At 51.1% G+C, this 21566-nt stretch overlaps 8 protein-coding genes and 1 non-coding gene across 9 annotated transcripts; 6 read left to right on the plus strand and 3 right to left on the minus strand.

Annotated features, from left to right (window-relative positions):
* Nucleotides 1-1003: 1003 nt before the first annotated feature.
* Nucleotides 1004-1077, plus strand: tRNA. The gene has a single exon. It is a non-coding gene; the product is annotated as a tRNA-Val (tRNA).
* Nucleotides 1078-1471: 394 nt separating this feature from the next.
* On the plus strand, nt 1472-2195 carry FMAN_08633 (putative glucosamine-phosphate N-acetyltransferase; the record flags this gene model as incomplete). Its single annotated transcript, XM_041829383.1, has 3 exons — nt 1472-1758; nt 1809-2038; nt 2182-2195. The coding sequence occupies 3 exons, from the start codon at nt 1472-1474 to the stop codon at nt 2193-2195; spliced, it is 531 nt and encodes a 176-aa protein (XP_041680152.1).
* Nucleotides 2196-2540: 345 nt separating this feature from the next.
* On the plus strand, nt 2541-2775 carry FMAN_08634 (uncharacterized protein; the record flags this gene model as incomplete). The annotated part of the gene is made up of 2 exons (XM_041829384.1): nt 2541-2599; nt 2649-2775. 2 exons carry the CDS (start codon nt 2541-2543, stop codon nt 2773-2775), a joined length of 186 nt encoding a protein of 61 aa, XP_041680153.1.
* Nucleotides 2776-2868: 93 nt separating this feature from the next.
* On the minus strand, nt 2869-3754 carry FMAN_08635 (uncharacterized protein; the record flags this gene model as incomplete). Its single annotated transcript, XM_041829385.1, has 3 exons — nt 2869-3315; nt 3367-3579; nt 3632-3754. 3 exons carry the CDS (start codon nt 3752-3754, stop codon nt 2869-2871), a joined length of 783 nt encoding a protein of 260 aa, XP_041680154.1.
* A 1030-nt stretch (nt 3755-4784) lies between these two features.
* On the plus strand, nt 4785-6031 carry FMAN_08636 (uncharacterized protein; the record flags this gene model as incomplete). The annotated part of the gene is made up of 3 exons (XM_041829387.1): nt 4785-4841; nt 4895-5265; nt 5317-6031. 3 exons carry the CDS (start codon nt 4785-4787, stop codon nt 6029-6031), a joined length of 1143 nt encoding a protein of 380 aa, XP_041680155.1.
* A 602-nt stretch (nt 6032-6633) lies between these two features.
* On the minus strand, nt 6634-7777 carry FMAN_08637 (putative aldehyde reductase; the record flags this gene model as incomplete). Its single annotated transcript, XM_041829388.1, has 4 exons — nt 6634-7128; nt 7178-7339; nt 7391-7656; nt 7720-7777. 4 exons carry the CDS (start codon nt 7775-7777, stop codon nt 6634-6636), a joined length of 981 nt encoding a protein of 326 aa, XP_041680156.1.
* Nucleotides 7778-8822: 1045 nt separating this feature from the next.
* Nucleotides 8823-9937, minus strand: FMAN_08638 (putative syntaxin, vesicular transport protein; the record flags this gene model as incomplete). Its single annotated transcript, XM_041829389.1, has 3 exons — nt 8823-8847; nt 8924-9623; nt 9694-9937. 3 exons carry the CDS (start codon nt 9935-9937, stop codon nt 8823-8825), a joined length of 969 nt encoding a protein of 322 aa, XP_041680157.1.
* Nucleotides 9938-13003: 3066 nt separating this feature from the next.
* On the plus strand, nt 13004-15698 carry FMAN_08639 (uncharacterized protein; the record flags this gene model as incomplete). The annotated part of the gene is made up of 2 exons (XM_041829390.1): nt 13004-13056; nt 13115-15698. 2 exons carry the CDS (start codon nt 13004-13006, stop codon nt 15696-15698), a joined length of 2637 nt encoding a protein of 878 aa, XP_041680158.1.
* A 758-nt stretch (nt 15699-16456) lies between these two features.
* FMAN_08640 (uncharacterized protein) lies at nt 16457-21364 on the plus strand (the record flags this gene model as incomplete). The annotated part of the gene is made up of 1 exon (XM_041829391.1): nt 16457-21364. The coding sequence occupies one exon, from the start codon at nt 16457-16459 to the stop codon at nt 21362-21364; it is 4908 nt and encodes a 1635-aa protein (XP_041680159.1).
* Nucleotides 21365-21566: the final 202 nt, after the last annotated feature.

The raw sequence follows: 21566 nt of genomic DNA on the forward strand, positions 1-21566 counted from the left end.
CCAACACGTTGAACACTGAAGGGTGGCTACAAACGAATAACACCAATTACATGGTCGGAATGTAAATAAGAACGTGACAAAGAACGAATGGCATGTCGCTTGTGAATGTGGTTGGACGACAGGGAATAAGACAGAGACACAAGAGACACATCAAGAGATGACGAGATGTGAAACAGATTTGCATGTGATTGCATGATAACGGAGCCTGTACCTGCCAAGACCAAGACCCGACTTGATGCTTGACAACTCATCAATTTAAATCCCTGTTCTTTTAGTGAGCATGTGCATAGTGAGTTGTTAGTGTCTAATCGCGCTGTTGTAATTCGCTTTATAAATTGAGTTTTGTACCTGATCAGACCTCGATGTTACAGCGCTATCATAATAGTGTCGAGAAATATTCCGAAGTTGGGAGGCTTCCGATACCGATTATCAGGGTCTAGAAGCCATCCAATCTTGATTGTCTTAAACATTCAATCTCTTGACACGACCCTTCATGCCTCAAAGGATAGCAAGATTACCGAATGTCTCTAGTAAACAACCGATTGGGACTTGAGACGCGAATACTTGGCGGTAAGAAACAAAACAACGGAACTTTTGAGACACGGATCCAACGTGTAACTTATCTTTTAATGACTACTAGAGCAGAGTCCCCCAATCTATTCATGTCATGTTCCAAGCATGTGATTTGACGCAGGTAAATAGAAGGGACCATCTGTCGCGACTCGACCGTTGGTGTTCCTAATCTTATTGTCGCCTGTATCCTGTATCGCATAACAAACCACAGCATGCCTATAATAGCAATTTGGATGGCTTTACTTGAATTTATGCAATAAACTCACCACGAGAGTTTGCTCAACGTTTCTACCCGGCTGATAGGTAAGACAGAAACTTTCCATTCATCCGTGTAAGTGAACCACGGAATGACTTCGCAACAGCTTCATCGCACAACATCACAATCTTGGTCCCCAACTGACTCCCTCACTCTCATCCAATCAAATACCTCGGTTCCGTGGTCTAGTTGGTTATGGCATCTCGTTAACACCGAGAAGGTCCCCGGTTCGATCCCGGGCGGAACCACTCTTTTTGTTCCTTGGACTTGGGCCTTGCTCTCCTTTTTAAGTGTCGGGATCGCCTTGAGGCTGTGACTCGCCGACCCCTGAGCGATGATGGTAAATCGTCCCCGATATAGAACCAGTGGGGGGCACTAAACACAAAAAGGTACGGTAAGGACAAGCCAAGCTCAGCTTAAGACTCCGCCCATTCTGCTCTGAAACGGAAAAACGACGAATCTACTCCCAGATCTTACATCGATAATATCTCAACATCTTACGTATTCTTCTGAGTATCTCTGTCTTCAATTGCTCTGTTTGAACATCTCTCAAAGTCTTTTTGTTGAGACATCTCCCCGTGCCCCTCGATAAACACCCCGCCAAACACAACAATCCCCCGCCAAATCGACACCGACACCGCCATGGCTCAAGACGGCATGTTCAGCGCCAATCTCCTCTCCTCAGAGGTCAGCGCCGCTCTCCCCGAGGGTTATACTCTGCGCGCTCTGCGCAAGTCAGACTTCAACAGCGGTTTCCTCGACTGTCTGCGTGTCTTGACCACCGTTGGCGACATCACCGAAGCCGACTTCGCCAAGCAGTACGATGACATGCTCGCTGCTGGCAGTTACTACATTATCATCATTGAGGACACTTCGCGAGGCGACAAGCCTGTTGTCGGAACTGGGGCCTTGATCACTGAGCGCAAGTTGTAAGTCAATGGTCCTAGCCGTCTGCTAGACAACTACTAACAATCCGTAGCATTCACAGCCTGGGCGCCGTAGGCCACATCGAAGATATCGCCGTCGCAAAGGACCAGCAAGGCAAGAAGCTCGGTCTCCGAATCATCCAAGCCCTCGACCACATCGCCGAGCAAGTCGGCTGCTACAAGAGCATCCTCGACTGCAGCGAAGCCAACGAGGGTTTCTACGTCAAGTGTGGCTTCCGAAGAGCAGGCCTCCAGATGGCCCATTACTATGAGGGCTCAAAGGGTAAATCCCAGTGATTTCATTAAGCAATTCTACGATATTATGAAATGCGTATGTGTATGCGTGGCGCATCCGCATCCGCATGTTTCCCTTTGTTATCGTTTGTGTGCGTTGCACAGAGGCTGATGCGGTTTCGCATGGCGCAGGAAGCAAAATCTAAAGAGGATACGATATTGGGCGGGCTTAGAGGTAGATATGGACGGGAGAATATAGACGACATTTCTTGCACTGCTTGTACATTTGCCGAGCGACGGAACGAGTGAGATCTTGCGGGTACCCCGAGACATTCGGAGGAAATCCATGTAAGCTGCTGTATGACAAGAATCATCAGCTGAGTGAGGTTCCATATTCGGCTTCCGATTCGAAGCACATGCAAATGACCGAAAGGTTTGCGCATAAAACCTGCTTGCATGTCACATTGTTAGCTACAATCACCCAGCCCAACATCTTCAGTCTCGCCCAGTTCTCTAAAGTCTTTTCGTCGAAATCCTCAAGCCATATCAAGATGTCGGACGAGCTGAACCACTCCTTCATCAAAGTCCGAATTGCGGCCTTGCAATTGCTGTAAGTGATAACTGCCACTGTAGAATCCTTGTTAAGTTGGTTACTATAGTGTTCGATCCAAGCATCCTGATGCTTTCCATATCGCTAGACACCTCACAAAACGAGTCACAACTTTCATCGACCCACGCGGTTCCCTTCGTTTGGCCAGACGAAGACTTGTTCGCGCCCGTCGCTAATCACTCGCCACTCCGACTTTGCAAAACGCCAAAGATATTATATTATGATCTATTTTTCAAGCTTGCTCTAGAGACCGCCTTCGAGCGAATCCTTTATCGGCCCATCCAACCACCATCAACAACCAACACATGCCCACTTACATATCCACTGGCCTTACTCGCCAGGTACACAGCTGTACCCTTGAAATCATCCGGTGAACCCCAGTTACCAGCGGGAATTCTGGAAGTAATAGAAGCAAGACGCTCTGGGTTGGCGAGAAGTGCCTCGTTCATGTCGGTAGCGATGTAACCGGGAGCAATGGCGTTCACAGTGATGCCCCTTGAGGTCCATTCGTTGGCGAAACTCTTGGTGACTTGGCCTACTGCACCCTTGGAGGCGGCGTAGGCGGGGACAGTGAAACCTCCCTGGAAGGTGAGGAGGGAGGCGAAGTTGATGATGCTGCCGCGACGACCGGTGATGGGAGAGGGTTCGAGGTTGAGCATGTGGGCGCCAACGTCGCGGCAGAGGGTGAAGACGGAGTTGAGGTTTACTTGGATGACCTGTAGCTCGTTAGGTGTGTTGTGAGACAGGAATCAATTGGTCTTTCATACCTCGTTGAAGTCGCTGTCAGGGAAGACTTCACAAGGATGTCGTCGCTGGATACCAGCGCAATTCACCAAAATGCGAATCTGATGTCCATCGGCTAGCACCTTAGGCACAAGTCCAGCGACAGATTCTTGCGACGATAGATCGGCAGTGTAGATGAAAGCCTTTCGGCCAAGCTTCTCGATGGACTCCTTTGTCGATTGCGATGTAGTATCTCGCTGTACGTCCAGTTAGTCTCGAGTTCTGGCCTCATCATGAGACGTTCCGTACCTGAACAAGAATAATATCGGCACCAGCTTCAGCGAGACCAATTGCTACGGCCTGGCCGATACCGCGCGTACCACCTGTTACGAGAGCGGTCTGGCCCTCAAGGGAGAAGAAAGAAGCAGACATTTTGAGATATTAGTTGTTGACGTCGTGAGTAATTGGTGATGTTTTTTGTTTTATTTGACGAGGGGCAGTTCAGTTCCACCATGAGATGATGGGTACTACGCTATTAATGACCGAGGGGTAAGCTTCTGAGCTCCGACTTAGGAGGAGCCGGATTGGTTCTAATTAGGTGAATTGGACCGGACTAGAACTGGCCAATTGATTAATTGTTCGTAATGCAGGTTTACTCTGTAGGTTTACATTCAACCGGGTTGTGAAGGTCGGAGAGAAGGCCGAAGACGAGCTTTGGATCCCCGCAGAGAGGGGTGATGCTATTCTGTATGATGAGATATGTACAGACTGGTAGCTAGCATGTAGCTCTCTACAGTACAGGCCTAGCATATACGCATTACAGATGTTTGCCGATTGTTCAAAGACAAAACATCTCATATGAGAGACAAAGCTGATCTCCTCCTCTCATCCAGCTCATGAGTCGGCCAACATTTCCTCCCTGGACTTCTCCAACATCTCCAAAACATGGAGTGGATCGTCCTAAACCCAAGGGCTCAATCTTTAGCGCTTCACCCCGCGGGATACAGGGCAGTGGGGGCACGCTAGCACTGGCTCTGCCACTGCGGATAAAGATTCTCTCTTCTTTTTTTTTGCTGTCATGGGGGCATTGCACGTCATGGGACGTCTCGCCGCGGGGCATTTCAATACTATCGTGGGGCGCCTTTTCCGAGGTCAAGGCCATCTCGGCCCTCTCTCCGCGATGCTCGTTTGAGAATCAATTAGGAATTGTAGTCTGTAGCTTCTGTCCAATCCGATATTTGGTCGACATCGGCCCTGGCTTGGATGTCCTTGTTTGGTTTCGCCCTTTACTAACCCACCTCTCGCTCTCGTCGTGATCCATGATCTTCCAATAACTTTTGCATCTGTAACATTGGCCATTTCCTGCATATTTCTGTCGCAATAGTTCATCAACTACTCAATTGCTCTTCTTTAGTCATTCTCTTCTTCATATCACCACTTTTGTCTCTCTCATACCTTCATCATGGCAACTGAGCGTGTCAAGGCCTCCGTCCTCCATGGCGAGAAGGATCTCCGTCTGGTAAGCACCATTACTCAATTGCATTCAAGATCATAGACTGACTTAATTGACAGGAGGAACGTGAACTCCCCGCACCCTCAAGCAACGAAGTCCAAGTCGCCGTCAAGTCAACCGGCCTCTGCGGCTCCGATCTTCACTACTACAACCACTTCCGCAACGGCGACATCATCGTTCGCGAACCTCTTACCCTCGGCCATGAGTCCGCGGGCACAGTCGTAGCCGTCGGCTCAGAAGTTACACATCTCAAGCCTGGCGACCATGTCGCTCTCGAGGTTGGTCTTCCTTGTGAGGCCTGTGAGCTCTGCGGTGAGGGCCGTTACAACATTTGCCGTGGAATGAAGTTCCGCAGCTCAGCAAAGGCCAATCCTCATGCGCAGGGAACTCTGCAGGAGAGAATTAACCACCCTGCTAAGTGGTGCCACAAGTAAGACAATCCAAACTTTGTGAAGTGAGAAATGTACTGACTTTTGCTCAGAATGCCTGAACATGTCACTCTCGATCTCGGTGCTCTCGTTGAGCCTCTCTCAGTCGCAATGCACGCCCGTGATCGCGCCGCTCTCCCCAAGGGCTCAACGGTCCTCGTTCTCGGCGCCGGTGCCGTCGGTCTTCTCGCAGCCGCTGTCGCAAAGGCCGACCAAGCAAAGACCGTCATCATTGCCGATATCCTCAAGGACCGTCTTGACTTTGCCATCAACAACGGCTTCGCCGATGCTTCAGTAGTTGTCCCCATGGAGCGCCCACAAACTATCGAGGACAAGCTCGCCTTTGCCCAGAAGGTCGCTGCTATGGTGAAGGAGACTCAGGTCAACGGAGAGGCTGTCGGTGAGGTTACAGCTGTGTACGAGTGCACTGGTGTCGAGACATGTGTGCAAACAGCTATCTACGCTACCAAGCCTGGAGGCAAGGTTATGATCATTGGCATGGGAACTCCCGTCCTCACCATCCCCATGTCGGCTGCTGCTCTTCGCGAAGTCGACATCGTGGGTGTCTTCCGTTACGCCAACACATACAAGGAAATTATTGAGCTATTGGCCAACCCTCCTGCCAACATGCCTGACGTGAGCCGTCTGGTCACTCAAAGATACAACGGCATGGAGAACATTGAGGAGGCTTTCAAGATGGCTGGTAAGGTGAGGGATGAGCAAGGCAACCTTGTTATCAAGGTCGTAGTGGACTTTAACGAAAAATGACTAAAAGGTCGGTTGTAAATTAATAGCAATTGAGGGAGTTGGCAGTGAGGGTTTACGAATGGGGTAAAAGGCGTGTTGTATGGGGTCTTGAGGATTATAGATACCTAGTTTCTGGCAAAATCATGAGATCTTGGAATAAGTTAATACTGCATCTTGATCCTTCTCGCTACTGTACGTGACATGTCTGACTGATGAGTTAACGTACCCATGGACGACGGTGTTGGGAGAGCTGTATACACAACAACCACAAAGTCTTGCACCAAGATGCAAACGAATTAATCGGTTTTTAGACATGCATCACTTGACATACCAGAATTTTCAGTCAAGACTCGCAGATGTGGCATCGCAGATACCATCGTAGTCTATGCTAGGAGCATCTCACATGTGTTCGTATGACCTGGTCCTTGAAGCATCATGGCTACGATACTTCGATGCAATCACTAGCACATTGAGCAACGTCGAATATTCATGAGTTTAACTTTTTCTATTCATGAAGCTAAGTTGAGCTTCTGATCTATTATAGATGCAATATCATTCAATGCCGCTTTTCATCATATCTCATCTTTATTCCCAATATCATGTAACTATAGCCGACCTTTGATTCATGACTTGTCGGGGAAACCGAAGTCGATGCCGAAGGGAGGGTAGACATATCGCTTGACTTCACCCTTCTTGACAAGGTCCTCGGAGTAGTCGTTCAGAGCCTTCATATCCTCATCGTCGAGGTCGACAATGGTCTTGTTGGCGGTGATGCGTTCGGGGGTGACTGACTTGGCGAGGACGGTGCTTCCACGGGCAACTAGAAGACTGTTAGCAACATACTTTTCACCACCAGGTTCACGAGACTTGCCGTGGTAGCTGAGCAGGACAGTGGAGGCAGAAACACCCTTCTTCTCCGCAATCTTGACAACAGGCTCGGCAGTCATGACGGGGCCACCGGTGCTGCCAAAGGGACTGTAGGCCTCAATGTGAATGCCCTTCTCCTTGCAGAAGTCGACAATCTCCTGCTGAGGGAGGCTGGGGTGGTTCTCGATCTGGTTGACGGCTGGGATGATAGTGGCATGAGGCAGAAGCTCCTCAAGGTACTTCTTGCTGTACTATACCGGGTGTTAGCTGAGATTGGTGGACTTAAGGTGATGAACATACGTTGCAGACACCGACGCCACGGGTCTTGCCAGTAGCGGGGAGCTTCTCCATGAGCTTCCAGCCATCGACGTGGTTGTAGTCTCGGATGACATCTCGGGAACCATCAGCCTTCTTGGGGAACTTGTCGTCGTTACCCTCGGGGTTGAGGAGAAGAGGCCAGTGCTATAACGGCTTAGCATACAAATTCAAGAGATACTTCGAGTAGTAACTTACCACAAGGAAGAGGTCAACATAGTCAAGACCAAGAGCCTTCAAGCTCTTGTCGAGACCAAGCTCAGGGCGGGTGTTGTAAGTAGCCCAGACCTTGGTGACAACAAAGATATCCTCACGCTTGACACCAGCCTCGAAAGCAGCCTTGAGGCCAGCACCAACCTCCTCTTCGTTTCCGTAGCAGTAGGCGCAGTCGATCAGCTTGTAACCATCCTTGAGAGCATATGTGACGGCCTTCTCAACCTCGCCAGCGGGAGACTGCCAGGTGCCTACAAGCAACAAGAATCAGTCAATTGAGCTCTTGAGGACTAAAACATGTGAAAACAACGCACCGAGACCAAGGGCAGGAATCTCCTGGCCAGTGTTGAGCTTGAAGGAAGAGGGAGCCATTGTGTGAATCTTGTACGAGAGAGGGTATCGTGAAGAAGATGAGAGAGATCTAGAACAAAACACAAGAGAAGAAGCTCGTACAGAAGCGGGAAGCGTGCAGGTTATAAACCGCTGCCACATCATGAACATGGCCCAATGCCCCTCATGCCTACGTAGCTTGATCTACCGAGCTACTCTATTACAGCACCTTATTCTTGGACAAAACAAGCCCCCCCAATGTACACGCTCATCTTTGCGGGGTGAACCCCGCCAAAGCGCTAGGCATGTCACCGAGCTCGAGGGGCATTTTTGCCTCTTAGAGCAAGTTTGGGGTGTAGTTTACACGGAAAAGCGCTGATCGATGGAGATTTCTCGGGGTGGGGTTGCTCCGAGGGCTCGAGATGGTGAGTTGAGGCTAACTTGGAGTGGTAGAGAGGTCGGTGAGAACTCCGCCCGACGATGCCCCCAAAGGTTGAAAGACGATGTTACCCGTTCTGAGAACGGCAGGAATGTCTACACTCGATTATATACTAGAGAAGTGAGTAGGAAAAGTTGAAGGGCCGATGGCCGACTCTGCCTCTTTATATATCCTGTACTGATGATGCTATACCGGCTATATCACATATCCCGGCCGTGATATACCACTCCCATCAACGTGGGGGTTGCTTCTGAAGTCAAGTGCCAGAAGCCATGAGGCCAATCACGAACAGTTTCAATATGTTCCCGGAAATGCCTGATACTTTGTCACTCAGTATGTAAGTCTATGCAATTGAGGATCTACTGATTCATTATTAATCCTGAAACCCCCAACATGAGCCATGGACGAGAGTCTTCCTGCAAGACTCTTTCTCTCTATGCTACGTCGTTCCAACCCATCTCTTCTAAGAAAAAAACGACTACAAAGTATAAGGTACAAACATACGTACATATGGAAAAGAAGTGCACCTATCGAATAGTACCCCATTACAACAAAACATGTGCCGTAAACTCCCTTCCTTGGTCCAAGTTTTCCGCGCCCGCCTCTTTTTCTCGTGTCTTGTGTTGCGTTGCGTCTCGTCGTCAAGGTTTAGCCCGAAACAAGAACCCAGATCCTACAGTTTGTTAGTAACTGCTAATCACCCTTGGCCGTAGTCTTGGTAGTGTCCTGGAGACGAAAGTTGAACTTACAGGAAGAAGATCATTAGCGTTCCAAACATTTTGGCAATCAACATTCTGTTGCTTGATACTCGGTTCCAGTACTTGAGGAGTTCTCGCTGTGCTCCTTCAACATTATCGACCACATCTTCTGTGTTGGCGTCAATGCGCTGAATCATCTCGCTCTGTTCCGAAACCATGGTGGCTAGTTGTCCAAAAATGCTGCCAAGCTCACCAATGGTCTTCTCGATAGCCTCAATCGCTTCACCACGTTGTTGGATATATGTGTTGGAGGGTTGTGCCTCTTCCATCATCAGCAGCTGTTGATCGCCAACGGGGTTGAGAGACAGGGTATCTTGAGCTCCTGGCGCGGGCGAGTTGCGAGCTGGTGTTCCGTAGAGAGGAGAAGCCGACTGTTGAATCGATGGCTGAGTATGTTGCGACACAGAGGAGATAAAGTTCTCTGTTCTCGATCGCGACGCCTGGATGTTCTTGGTTCTGGCCTCAAGAACGTCCTTGAAGTTGACCGAGACGTCGGTGAGCTTGCCTTGTAGCAGGTAGACAACATTCTTGTTGTGCTCGCCCTCCTGATCGGCCTTGGGGTGTTGTTGCTTGGTGAGTGTTTGAAGAGCTCCAATTTGCTGGTTTAGAGACGAGAGATCTTGCTTGATAACGAAAGTAAGCTCGTTGATTTCCACGGGACGGTCGTCGAAAAGTGTTCGTCGCTTCGCCACTGTTTCTTAGGTTAGAACTATGAACTACACCGGGCATTCGCGTCGCCGAGATTGACAGATAGTACTCACATTGAGCTAGCTTTTCCAACTTGCCCATAGTCGCAGAGATGCCACGTCCAATTTCAGCAGCCTTCCGGGCGAACTCGGATCGTCTTGGGGGACCTCCAGCATGACCGTTGGCGGCATCTTTTTGCGCATCAGTCAATAGAGACCGGCGCTGAGAGCTGACTTTTGAGGAGGATTGTTTTCGCTGTGCCTGGGCGAGTACCGACTTGAACTCGGAGGTTCGGTCTTGGATAGATGCGACAGCCATGGTGGCCAAATTAAGAGGGGTTAAGGATAAAAGCCGAGATGTCAGACTGCGGCCAGCGCGGCTTCGTGTCTCGAAAAGAGTCAGGGGAATCGATGTGATAGATAGCAGCGATCAATATGCCACCTATGCGACTTTTGTTTCACTGGAGATGTGTCGAGTTGCGAATGTCGAACGTCGATGTGGAAGGGTCCGGATCAGGTCTCGGTTGGCAGCGCAGGCGGAACGGAACGTCGAGGGGTGACGCGGACGAACAAACAGCAGGATAATTAGAAAGGAGTACTTTTTTGGCGATTCGAATCGAAGGAGTTGGTTGAGAGTGCGATGTGTAAGAGACAATTAAAGTGTCGCGAAGCCTCGGGAGTGGTACGAAATGGAGAAAAAGGCTAGAGAGAGCTAAGTTAAACGGTAGATGCGCAACAAAGAATGCCAGAGACAAATGAGGTTTGATTTGAATTGGTTGTCGCTGCGTCTGAAAGGAGATTGGACTGGTTGAATGATTGGGGAACGTGTCGTGTCGTTGGCTTGTTCCAGACTGGTCCAGTCTGGTCGAGGGGCAGGGGTAGGTTCGGTTCAGTTCAGTTCGGTACAGTCAGTTCAGTTCAGTGAGTGTGATCCGCCACGTTGGCTCTTTTATCAATGGATGCTGACCAGACTGTTATTAGATGTGTGGCTTTATATGTGGCTGAGTTTGGAGTTGGGCTGTGAGAAGATCTTGTAGCTGCAGCATCAGCAAAGAGTATATTGACACGAGAGATAATGAAGCTTTTTTTCTATAGGTAAGTATGGATATGCGTTAAGTGTTTCTTCTACAGGAATCGACAGCTTCTATCACAATCATGGCCTGCATGTCTACGTGGAGGGCTGAAGATTCTGTATCGCGAGTTGATCACGAGTTTTTCGAGCAAGAGATATATTTTATATCAGTCTAAATGGTACTTGTTTAGTTCGAGATGCTTGGTACATGGAGTAACACGTTAAACCCATAGTAAGGTTCTTGATCGTTTAATTTGGTAATCTACACGATGACTACATGCTCTCATTAGCAGCCTCTGCTACCAGCTTGTAAAGACCACCACTAAGTCTACCTCCAATTACTACCATTTCTTCGTATCAAAATTCCATCTCCGTAGCTTCTTTAGCTCCAGTCTGGACTTTGCTTCGTATATCAAATCCAATCATCTTATTCTGCAATCGAGTGGAGCCTAGGGTGAGCGGGAATGACGGCATTGAGCCCCTGACCTGTTACTGTACCCTTCTGCTATTCTTTGCTACCTACTCCGTACCTACGCAATCACTGAGAGCTTCCATACCATCGACTAGAGAGAGACTTGGAACACTGCACGGACTCAAGACGGCCACTGGAAGAATTGGTAGTTAGGTCAGCAATTCACAGCCTTTTTATGGTCGGCACTCGAAATCCTGGTATCCTACAAGACGTGTCATAGTCGACGTCACCTGTCCTATCAAAAACAAGTTACTAAAGGCGGTGCTGTCCTTTTATTCACATCCATGGTCGCACGTGTGCATGTGCAACTTGGAATCCGTGTTTACGTGTGACATTTGCGTTGAATGCCGTGTAAAGCTCGCATACATGATACAGCAATGAGGAGATATAAGGGGCCCAAGAAAGCCACCTGTTATGCAATGGGTTCGCAGTTCGTGATGTTGAGGCCAGTGCCGCAAAGGCAAAGTTATCACGAGGTGTCAAAAGGGTTCATCCTAGTGGATAGGTGACGAGGACCGAGGCACTAAGCCCCCCTTGACCAAACAGTAAACTCTTCGACGGCCGTAATTCAGGTGATCAATCTCCAAGGCTCCAAGAATAATTACAGTACCTTCTGTGCAACATCGGAGGGGGCCTAACACAGAAGCACACGCGAGCTCACGGGTATCTTGACTCGGTAGACTTGAAGCTCTTTTCTGCTTTGTCCTATCCCGAGGCGTAGACAATAGACAGTTTCCCCCGGATGAAAAGCAAGGATATGTCAAAAATAGCAATGGTCAGTTCTTGATCCATGTCTCGAAGGCTAATTGGGATAATTATCGACGTGGATTTTAATTACTTGCTCTATAAACGTCCATTCCGTGCACTAACGCGAAGACAGGAGTCCACCCAAGCTAGCAGACGATCTCGTAAATTCGTGCCAGTGAGGGCCTAATAATAAAGATCTAATCATTCTAATGTTGGGTTGACTCCGCTGATAATTTCATTCCATCGATCGACCCATTTCGGTTTCTTTTTCTGTCGCTTCTGGGACTCTAGGTGGACTAGTCGTCCCCTGTATGATAACGGCTGCCATAAAAAAAAATTAACCGTCGCAATATGTAATCCTCGCAGTGATCTTCCATTTCTTGGGTTTCAACGAGGCTGGGCGAACTGGGGTATCTTGATGCTCCTCTGTATTCGGCTCCTTGTCTCCCCTTATTAGTGGTTCAAGCTGTCCGCAGCCCCCCAGTCCTTAGAACGGCAAACGCCTACAGTGCCCCATCCACCTCCGTCATCCAATCTCCAACGGGCTACCACAGCGGCGGGCAGCATAGCACTAGGCCAAAAGTGCCTGACCGCACCATTCATTCATAGGTACATTCAATCAACCAAACCATCCATCTATTCGCAGTCGCGCTCGCTCCCGACCACCACCAGAAACGTAACTCCGCCTCCTTGTTTCTATCACTCGCCATCTTGTCGCCATCATTCACAAGCTGTCGTTGGCATCTACTGTTTTGCCATACCCTTCTTTATTCTGCTACCTTGATCTCATTCTTCCTTCTTCTTCTTATTGTATTGGCTCTTTTTGCTGTTTGTGTTTCTTGGCTTGCAGACCTTGTATTTTAAGCTCTTTGTCAATCTTGACCAACCGTCCGTCACCTACCGACGCATTACTTTCTCCGCCGCCGATCTTCATCGCCGAACCCGATAAATAGCCCGGTACACCTAATCCTATTGCCACGTCCTCCCAGTTCTACTGTTGCCAACGCCGCCGACCGCTGGATCTCCATCAAGCATCACGAGGTCGTCCAAGAATGCTTCGATAGTCGAGTTTGGCTGAAAACCCCAAACACGACATGGATGGGACATATAATAACCCTTATGCGCAAGGGCAGTCGCAATCTCCATTGTAATTATCCTTCGCAGATATCTAAAAATTCTCAACGTTAATCCGCAATCGCTTCTAGATCTCCCCAAACGCCTGGAGGATATCAGGTCAACGTCAACCGTACCAAGACGAGAAAATGGGTCCAAGCGCCGACTCAGAATTACGATGGTGACGACTGGGGCGCCGACGAGTTCGAGGATGACGAGCCACCGCCGCCTCCCCCGGTTCCTCGAGTAACAACAGGTCTCCGACCGGTCGGACAACGAACCGAATCCTTTGGACCCTCCCCAAGATTGGCTGCCGCTGTCGCTTCCAGTTCTCGTAGCTCAAGCAACGCGCCTTCGCTACAGCTTCAGACGAACCATCCGGATGTGCCCAACCCAGGCCACCCAGAACAATTCCATAATGTTTCGTCGCCGGTTTCAGGGCGAACCGGATCACCTGCTCCTTTGTCTTCAGGCCCTGGATCTTCGAAGGCGCCCAGTTATCATCAACAGCCCGACGTACGATCCTCTACCCCGCAGAGCACCGCAAGTTCCGCTGCTCGTGGTTCGCCTTCAATCCGACCCGATTTTCGCCATATAGATGATGAACGTAAATTGGGCGGATCGCCGTTGTCCATCGCAGAGAATATCGCACCGAGACCCGATGATCGCTCTACACCCCCAGTCAATGAACCGAACCAGCCAGGATACGGTCGAGAAGATGGCCCAGCGATTGATAAGGTCCAGAAGCAGTCAACGTTTGATGCCATTCTTGCGAAGCGTGAGGAGCTTGGTTTAGGATCTCAGGGGTTGCACGATCCTCCCACTTTGGATAGCATTGCTTCTCCAGAGCCTGCTAGTCACAAGGAAGAAACTGTGATTCATTCACCTGTAGACATAGACAGGAAGCGATTATCTGTCAGCCCGCAGCTTCCCGATGTTGCGCGTATGTCAGTATTTGGCGCTGATTTCTTCTCCTCGGGAAGCAAGTCGAGCGCTGCTGCCTCTGCCCAAGACCCGACCAAGCAAGACCAACCTTCAGTTCCCAGTCAAGCTACTGATAGCCCCGGAAATCTCGCAACTTTGGAAGAGAAGCCCAGAGAGAGTGAAGACAATACTAGCACTCCTGGACCTAACAGCAGTACCTCTCTTGCCCCTGCGAATGACCCTCGAGCTGTTCCACCTCTGCGTACACCGAGCCCAAACTCAAAGGGACTCTTCCCATCACCTAGAGAGCCTGCATCAGCCACCGACTCCAAGATTACGCCCACAGAGCCTCTGCACCCTCAACAACTGGATTACTCTCCATCGAACTACGAGCCAAATTCTGCTTTGACACAAGGATCCTTGAACACATTCAATTCGTCGCCTGTTAAGGAAAGCGACGTCTTGAGTGAGGAAATCATGAGGTCCCTTAGCCCCATTGCTCCAACACCAAGCTCTACAGTGTCTCGACCTTTGCCTAATAATTCTCAGTCTTTGGCACCAGGCGACCGAGGTGTCACTCGTAATAGCAGTTATACCCTTAGCGATTATGATAGCTATTGGGCCGATTCAAACGAGAAACCCGGGCAAGATTCAAAGATTGGAGCAGAGGTCCAAGAGAAGCCCAAGACTGAGACCTCTCCAGTTCATGAGCAGCAACAGCAACAGCAACAGCAACCAATCGTCCAACCACTTTCTAGCGTCGTGGTGTCTGCTGAATCCCAACCTACCGCTCAACCAGAGTCACCAAAGTCTGATTCACGGCGTAGATTCTCTTGGGAGGCTGGTTTCGATTCCCCGCCAAAGATTCTCCCTGTCGAGCCGCCCTCTGTTACTTTCAACAACGAAGCTCCTCGCCCAGCTTCTCCTTCACCTCTAGCACCAGTGGGAGTTCCACCTCCGAAGGACGAGGCTTTAGATGTTGCCAGCCAAACTAAAGAGTCACCTCAAAATGTCGAGACTCCCAGAATCATCATCCCACCTTCTGGTGGCATTTCTCATCAAGTTTCCAAAGCCAGCACGCTACCGCCAAGCCAGCAGCCAGCTACTTTGGAGCCTCCTTCTCCCGTCTCTATCGAGAATGATGATGCTACTCCTCGAGCCGTTGACAATCGTCGTCCATCTGTTGCAGAGAATAAATCATTGACTCAGGTACCTTCAAATCTTACGTCAGCATCGCCACCCCCAGATAAGTCAACCAAAGCTCTTCCTCCCAGTCAGTTCCCTCAGACTACTCCATGGCGCGATATTATGAGCCTAGCAACACCCGTTCAAAGAACTCTCAAGTTTGAAGCGGGTTTAGCTACACACCAAGCGTGGGAGTCAGGTCTGGAGAACTGGCTGTCTAATCTGATGACCGAGCATCCCGAATACGCGAACGCAACTTCCTCCTTCTCCGGAGCCGGGGTGCCCACAAGTCAAAAGGGACACGCATCAGGTCCCAGCCTTTCTCACAATCAACAGCCGTATTACCAGCAGTATCTTAATGCAAGCTCGCCTACGACAGGGCCACCACCAGGGCGATCTCGACTCGGCGGATCCGTGCCATCCGGCACCAGCGGCTTCGGCAACTCGAGCAACCAGATTGGAACCAAGGGCAAGGAACTCATGCAGTCTGCTGGAAAGATGGGCAAGGGATTGTTTAGCAAGGGAAAGAGCAAATTGCGTGGAACTGGGGACAAGGTATTTCACTGACGCTTCTCTTTTTAGAACCTGTTGTGATGGGCTTCTTCCTCTTTTTTTCTCCCTCGGAGCAGGGTTATTGTTGGATTAAATCTCCTTTCGTCATGCACTTCGGGGCTGATGATCACTCTTGACCTTACCTTATGATGAGACGGGTGTATGAGATAGGAATTCTACGACGCTTGTTCCCTTTTCTCCTCCCGCATTGTCATCCATCATGATGTTGCCCATCCATCAGGCTATGTGACAAGAGTGTTTATTAATGTTTCTTTGGTTGACAGGGCGAACCAACATCTCCGGTGCAAACAAAGTTCAAAGCTGAAAGACGCGCATCGTGGGGTTTAGATCGTCTCACAAGATCCCGCGCTGATGACTCCTCCGAGAAAGACGTCGTGATCTCGAGGCCTTCGACCCAGTCGTATCATGCTCCCCAGTCCTCCCAATCTTCTAGCATGCTACAGTTTGGCTCTGTGCCATCGACTGGCGAATCAGGTAAGAGACTTGCTTCACGCGAGAGCTACGGGCCTCAGCTCTCACAAGATCCATCTGCTCCTGCTTCTACCTCTGCTTCTATTTCCGCTCCCGCCAGTAAAGAAAATGATGATAGATCGCAATGGTACATTCCAACTCCCATCGATGAGTCTACTTGGGATCCTTTCAAGGGAACAGACCTTGCCAAGGGTAAAGCTTCTGGGCAATCAGGAGCTATGGCTGCAAACCCAGGTCATCCTCAGGATGTTTCCAGCACCCAAATGCCATCTAGTAACCCAATGTCTGGCGGGGCTACTCCTACGCCTGCCAGCGGCGGTATTCGTATGGTGCCTCCAGGGGACCCTGCTGGCCCATCACCTCAATCGACGTCTGTTTATTCATCTGTTATCCAGGCCCCCATAACAAATGTACCTCAGTCTCAAACTCCGACTCAGCCACACGATCCCTCGGCTATGGTTCAGCGTCATTCCTCTTTCGTTGGACTACCTCCCATCAGAAGAGGGTCGACTTTTGACGTAAACTCGAGATCGACGGCAACTGAACAAAGGACCACACAGCCTATCGCTGAGCATGTTTCTGCTGAGCCGGAAGACTTCGATGAGATTGCTCGTCAGCAGGGAACACTGACATCCGAGGTTACGGTCGGGTCTACATTAGTTGGGACAGATTCTATCATGGAAGAGAAGTTCAAGAAAGATGCGGATGGATCAGAACCTCAATCACCCCCTCCGCAACAATCCCCACGCCACTCGCTGCAGCAATCGCCTCCCAGGGGACCACAGCATCCATTCCAGATGCACCCAGTCCAACCCGGGCCTATGCCAACGCAAACTCAAGGATATCAGCCTCCGATGCTACCCTTGCTTCCACCTCAGCTCATGGGAGGTAACCCCGTTCAAAGGCTTCCTCCGTCTGGTCCCTGGAAATTGGAGGAAAGCCACTTGTCTGAACCTCTTCACCGCGTTACTCCTAAGCCTCAGGCAGTCCCACCATCGGGCCAATGGAAGTTGGAAGAAAGTCACTTGGCTGAACCCCTTCATATGGTTAACAGAAACCGAGCGGGTACGAATGCCTCACAGGTTTCACAGGTCTCGCAGCGTTCACAGCGTTCACAGCAGTCCCAACATGACCCTTTCTACGGCTATAACAAAGAAACTGGAGATGTTCCCCCTTCTCCATCTTCGAGCTCTACGGCTAATAGGCATCATCAACGGCAAAAGCCTTCTGAAGTGCCACCTTCATCGGCCAATCGTTACCCTGGCCTCTTCCCTGGTCATCAACGACAGTCGAGCGGTTCTAAAGATGTTCACCCTGGCCCTGGATCTCAGTTCATCAGACGCTTTTCCCAGGAGGGCATCACCAGGACTGGGACGAGCGACACTACTAACGAAGACAGGGGACGTTCTAAAATGGCCTCAGCATTGTTGAAGGACATTGGACATCGGTTCAGGAAGAGCTCGACTGAGCGACGAAGCACGCCTGTGGATCACCACGGTCAGCAGTTCCATCCTCCGCAACAACAGCAGCAACTCCACCTACCGCACGCTGACGTCCATCATGATGCGGCTTCCGTCTCAAGTGTGACGACAGACGGAACACATGACAAGAAGAAGTCGAGAGCCAGTTTCATGTTAGGCCTGAGGAGTAAGCAGAGCCGAGAACGGCTTTCAATGCCTACCCCTCCACGCCCGGATGACAACAGGCCCGCCACATCGACGGAAGAGAGAAGGGGATCTCGGCTCAACCCTGACTTCGATCCTGCTTCAGGTCAGTATCGCCCTGCAGGTCCTCCACGCGCAGCTACTTCGAACTTGGCCAACGAGATGAGCCAATCTGCTACTCCTCCGGCAAGGAAGCGATTCTCGGCATTCAATACCAAGGCTGCTATGACGAATGTCTTCAATCGGCCAAGCAGTGGTACATCATCGAAGCCTGGTACACCCACCTCCTCAAGGCCGATCTCAAGTCACCTAGGAGCTCAGCAACCAGTTTCCCTGGAGCGCCCTGCTCATCCAGACTTTGAGCGAAGTAGCACTGCTGGCCCTACCTTCAACCAGATCCTTCCGACTCCAACAGGTACGCCGCCTGTTGATGCTAATGAGCGCCGCAAGAGACGAGGCTCGGCTGCTGGACTGATCTCCGGCCTTTTGGGACACGTCCACAAGAGCAAAGAGTCCCAGCAGGCTATGTCATCCCAGATACAACAGCCTTATGATCGCCGCGCTTCTGGTTCCCAGCTTGGTACCCCTCACCCGCCGTCCCTGCAGACACAAGGGCGAAGACCTTCGGGGCCCCAACTGACCAGCCCTGTACTTCCAGGGGGGCAGCTTGGGAGCCCCCAAGGCACTGCACCGCCATTGGCTAGTCCCCAACCTCAGAGACCTCATCAATTTGGTGACCGGCAGTCGATATCTAGGGAGCAATCCCCGATGTCATCTGCCCGACCTCTATCTAGTGGGATAAGAGATAACCAGCACGCTCAAGCTGCTTACCGCAACTCACGTCCATCACCTCTGGGCTTTGGCTCTACCACACCGGCAGGAACCCCTCCTATCGGATCTGTGACTGATTCCAGCCGCCATGGGACTCCACAGACACCTTTCAGCGTGGGACAGGGCTTCCCGGACGCGCGAGCTGGAAGAATGCGATCGATCTCACCAGCTGCGTCCGCAATCCGGAGTGCCCCAACAACCCAGACCTCCTTCAACGTTCCAAGCACGGCTCCAACCACTCAGCCGTCATTCCACCATGCGTCACAATCTTCGCAATCGCTTGACAAGCTCGCGCATGCAAAGCAGGAGGGAACTCGGATCCAACGACCAGTCACAGACTCTCCAAACATGTCCTTCAGACATGAGAATAGGGCTAGCCATGGTGCATCAGATAATGACATGCCCTTATCTCCAGTGTCGCAAATGTCCAAGACTGGCCCGCCGTCTGTGTCTTCGATGGCTACTCAGAGTCCTCGTCTGAATACCACTACTTTGGCTGCTGGGAGACGACAGTCCTCCCAGCTTTCACAGCCTAACACGCCTCTTGTATCTGCAGTGTCTACTTCTCCACAACATCAGACCTTTGCCAACAGGATGGGAGTCTCACCGCCACAGCAACAACAGCAGTTTCCTTCTGGATTCCAGCAACAGCCTGTGAATGCTCAGCAACAGGCACACCCTCAGGTGAACCCTCAGCATGGTGGCTACCAGATTGCTCCAGGTCAACAGTACGAGCCCAATCTCCGCCAGCCATCTGCCGGTCAGCCTTTGCCAGGCTCACACCCACAAGCCACTTCTCCTGGCCGTCCACCTATGCAGATGCAGCACTCTGGTTCAGGCCCTCCAGTCCCCCCAAAGGACGGCTCGGGTGCTTTCCAGCAACCCCAGATTGCCAATCAACCAGCTCGCCAAGCAAGTCCGGGAGCTTCGAAGTGGAAGGGTTTGAGGAATCGCATGTCGGCACAGGTCTCAAACAAGCCAGCAGCGAGTCAAGGAAAGGGCGAGAACGACAAGCTGACTGCAAGCAAGATCCTTGGGGCATTTAAACGAGGTTCCAAGGAGAATCGGCAGTCAATGGTCATTCCCGATCTGCAGGCTTATCAGAACCATGAGATGCGGCCTGTGCAGCGACAACAGCAGCCTCAGCAAGCTCAGCAAGCTCCGCGTCCCCAGCAGCCCCAGCAGCAATTTGCTGGTCAAGTTCCGCATGGACAGACCCAGTCTCCTCGACCATCCTCGCAGGTCAGCGGCCAACCTTTCGGACAAGTGCCAACTGCTCGCCCGTCATCTCAGTTCAGCAACCAGAGCATGGGACAAGCGCAGACCAAGCGTTACTCATCAATGTTTACCAGCCCAATTATGCCACAGCAAGAGTTCCGAAGCCCTTCGGGGGCGTTCGCTTCAGGTCCCCAAGGAATGAGCCAGCCACAGCCTGGTCACCCGTATCAGTCTCCTCAGATGCAGGGCCAATTCCCGCCGACACAGTCGCCACAGGCTCAATACCATTCCCCGCCGCAGCCCCACGGTCAATTCCAGTCTCCTGTCCAACAGCAGGATCACTTCCAATCACCTCCTCAACCGCAAGGCCAGTTCGTGCCTCCACCCATGCAACAAGGCCAATTCACGTCCCCCATACAGCAGCAAGGTCGGTTCCAGTCTCCCGCGCAGCAACAGGGACAATTCCCATCCCCCCCACAGCCCCCGGGTCAATGGCAGCCTCAGATGCCGTCCCCCGCTGGACAATTCCCACCATCTCAACAAAGACAGGCTTCTTATCCTGGCCAATGGCACGGCGGGACTGTTGGTCAAAGCCCAAATACGCCCTCGTCATATAGAAGTCCTCAGCAGTCTCAGTTCTCATCGCAACCCCAAAGCCCGCAGTATGGGTTCGCGACAGGACAAAATGTTCATGGGGAGGAATCGCCCCCTGTCCATGTTTCAACGCCTACTCAGGTTCACTCTCCTACACCAGTTCACGCCCCGTCGCCTCGTCCTTCACTGTTGAATCTGCAAGCTATGGTTGCTGCCAACCCTGAACACGACCACGCTCAGGAAGGAGAGCGTGAGCACTCAGATGCTGCTCCTCGAAATGATCCTAATGCAACTCGTCAGGGAACCTCCAATATGCAGAGGTTTAACAGCGACAGTCCTCATAGTAGCAGAACCAGCGGAAGCCCTAGAGTCGGTGGAAACCCTCCATCAACGCAACACGTTTCTCCAAGAGTAGGCACAGAGCAGAACGGTAGCTCAAAGTCCCGAGCTCCTAGTCTTCCCATGCCTGTGCTTGCTGGTGGCGATTTCATGGGAGGCCATGCTGCGCCAGGTACCAGTTCACAATTCTCACCCGAAGCAGAGGAGTCCCAGGGCGTGTCGCTCAGTCCCCCATCTGGTGCGCCGGGCAGTGTCAGCCCCAACTCTACGAGGCAATCTCCATCGGGCGGTAGTGATCTCGGCCCTCCTGAGCCAAAGAGCAGGGGAGGCCCATCGTTCCACGCTGAGCTTGAGGATACTGAGGATGCCCGGAAGCGCACATTGCGAATTGATTCGCAAGAAGAGAAGATTCACTACGACCCCAATGCTGACTCAGATGGAGAGGTTCCTCCTCAGATGAGTGCGACTAGTTATCCTGGCCAAGAGTGGAATCCCTATGGCATGCCCGAGATGGGTGACTGGAACGAGGCGACGGACCGCTAAGCCATTCCTCACTGCCTATTCACCTACCTTTAGACGCACTACCTACTCATATACGCCCAGCATATGTCATGCTTCTACCTCTGCTCGAGATTGTTTCTTAGACTACCAGCCAACCCAGCGATATAAGTCGACCTGTAACGGCCGCCCTTACCCCAATTCTTGGGTATATATTTTAGTTCATATTAGCCACTCCTGGATATAT

The sequence above is a fragment of the Fusarium mangiferae genome, assembly GCF_900044065.1.
Source record: "Fusarium mangiferae strain MRC7560 genome assembly, contig: FMAN_scaffold004, whole genome shotgun sequence".
Classification (NCBI taxonomy): Eukaryota; Fungi; Ascomycota; class Sordariomycetes; order Hypocreales; family Nectriaceae; genus Fusarium; species Fusarium mangiferae.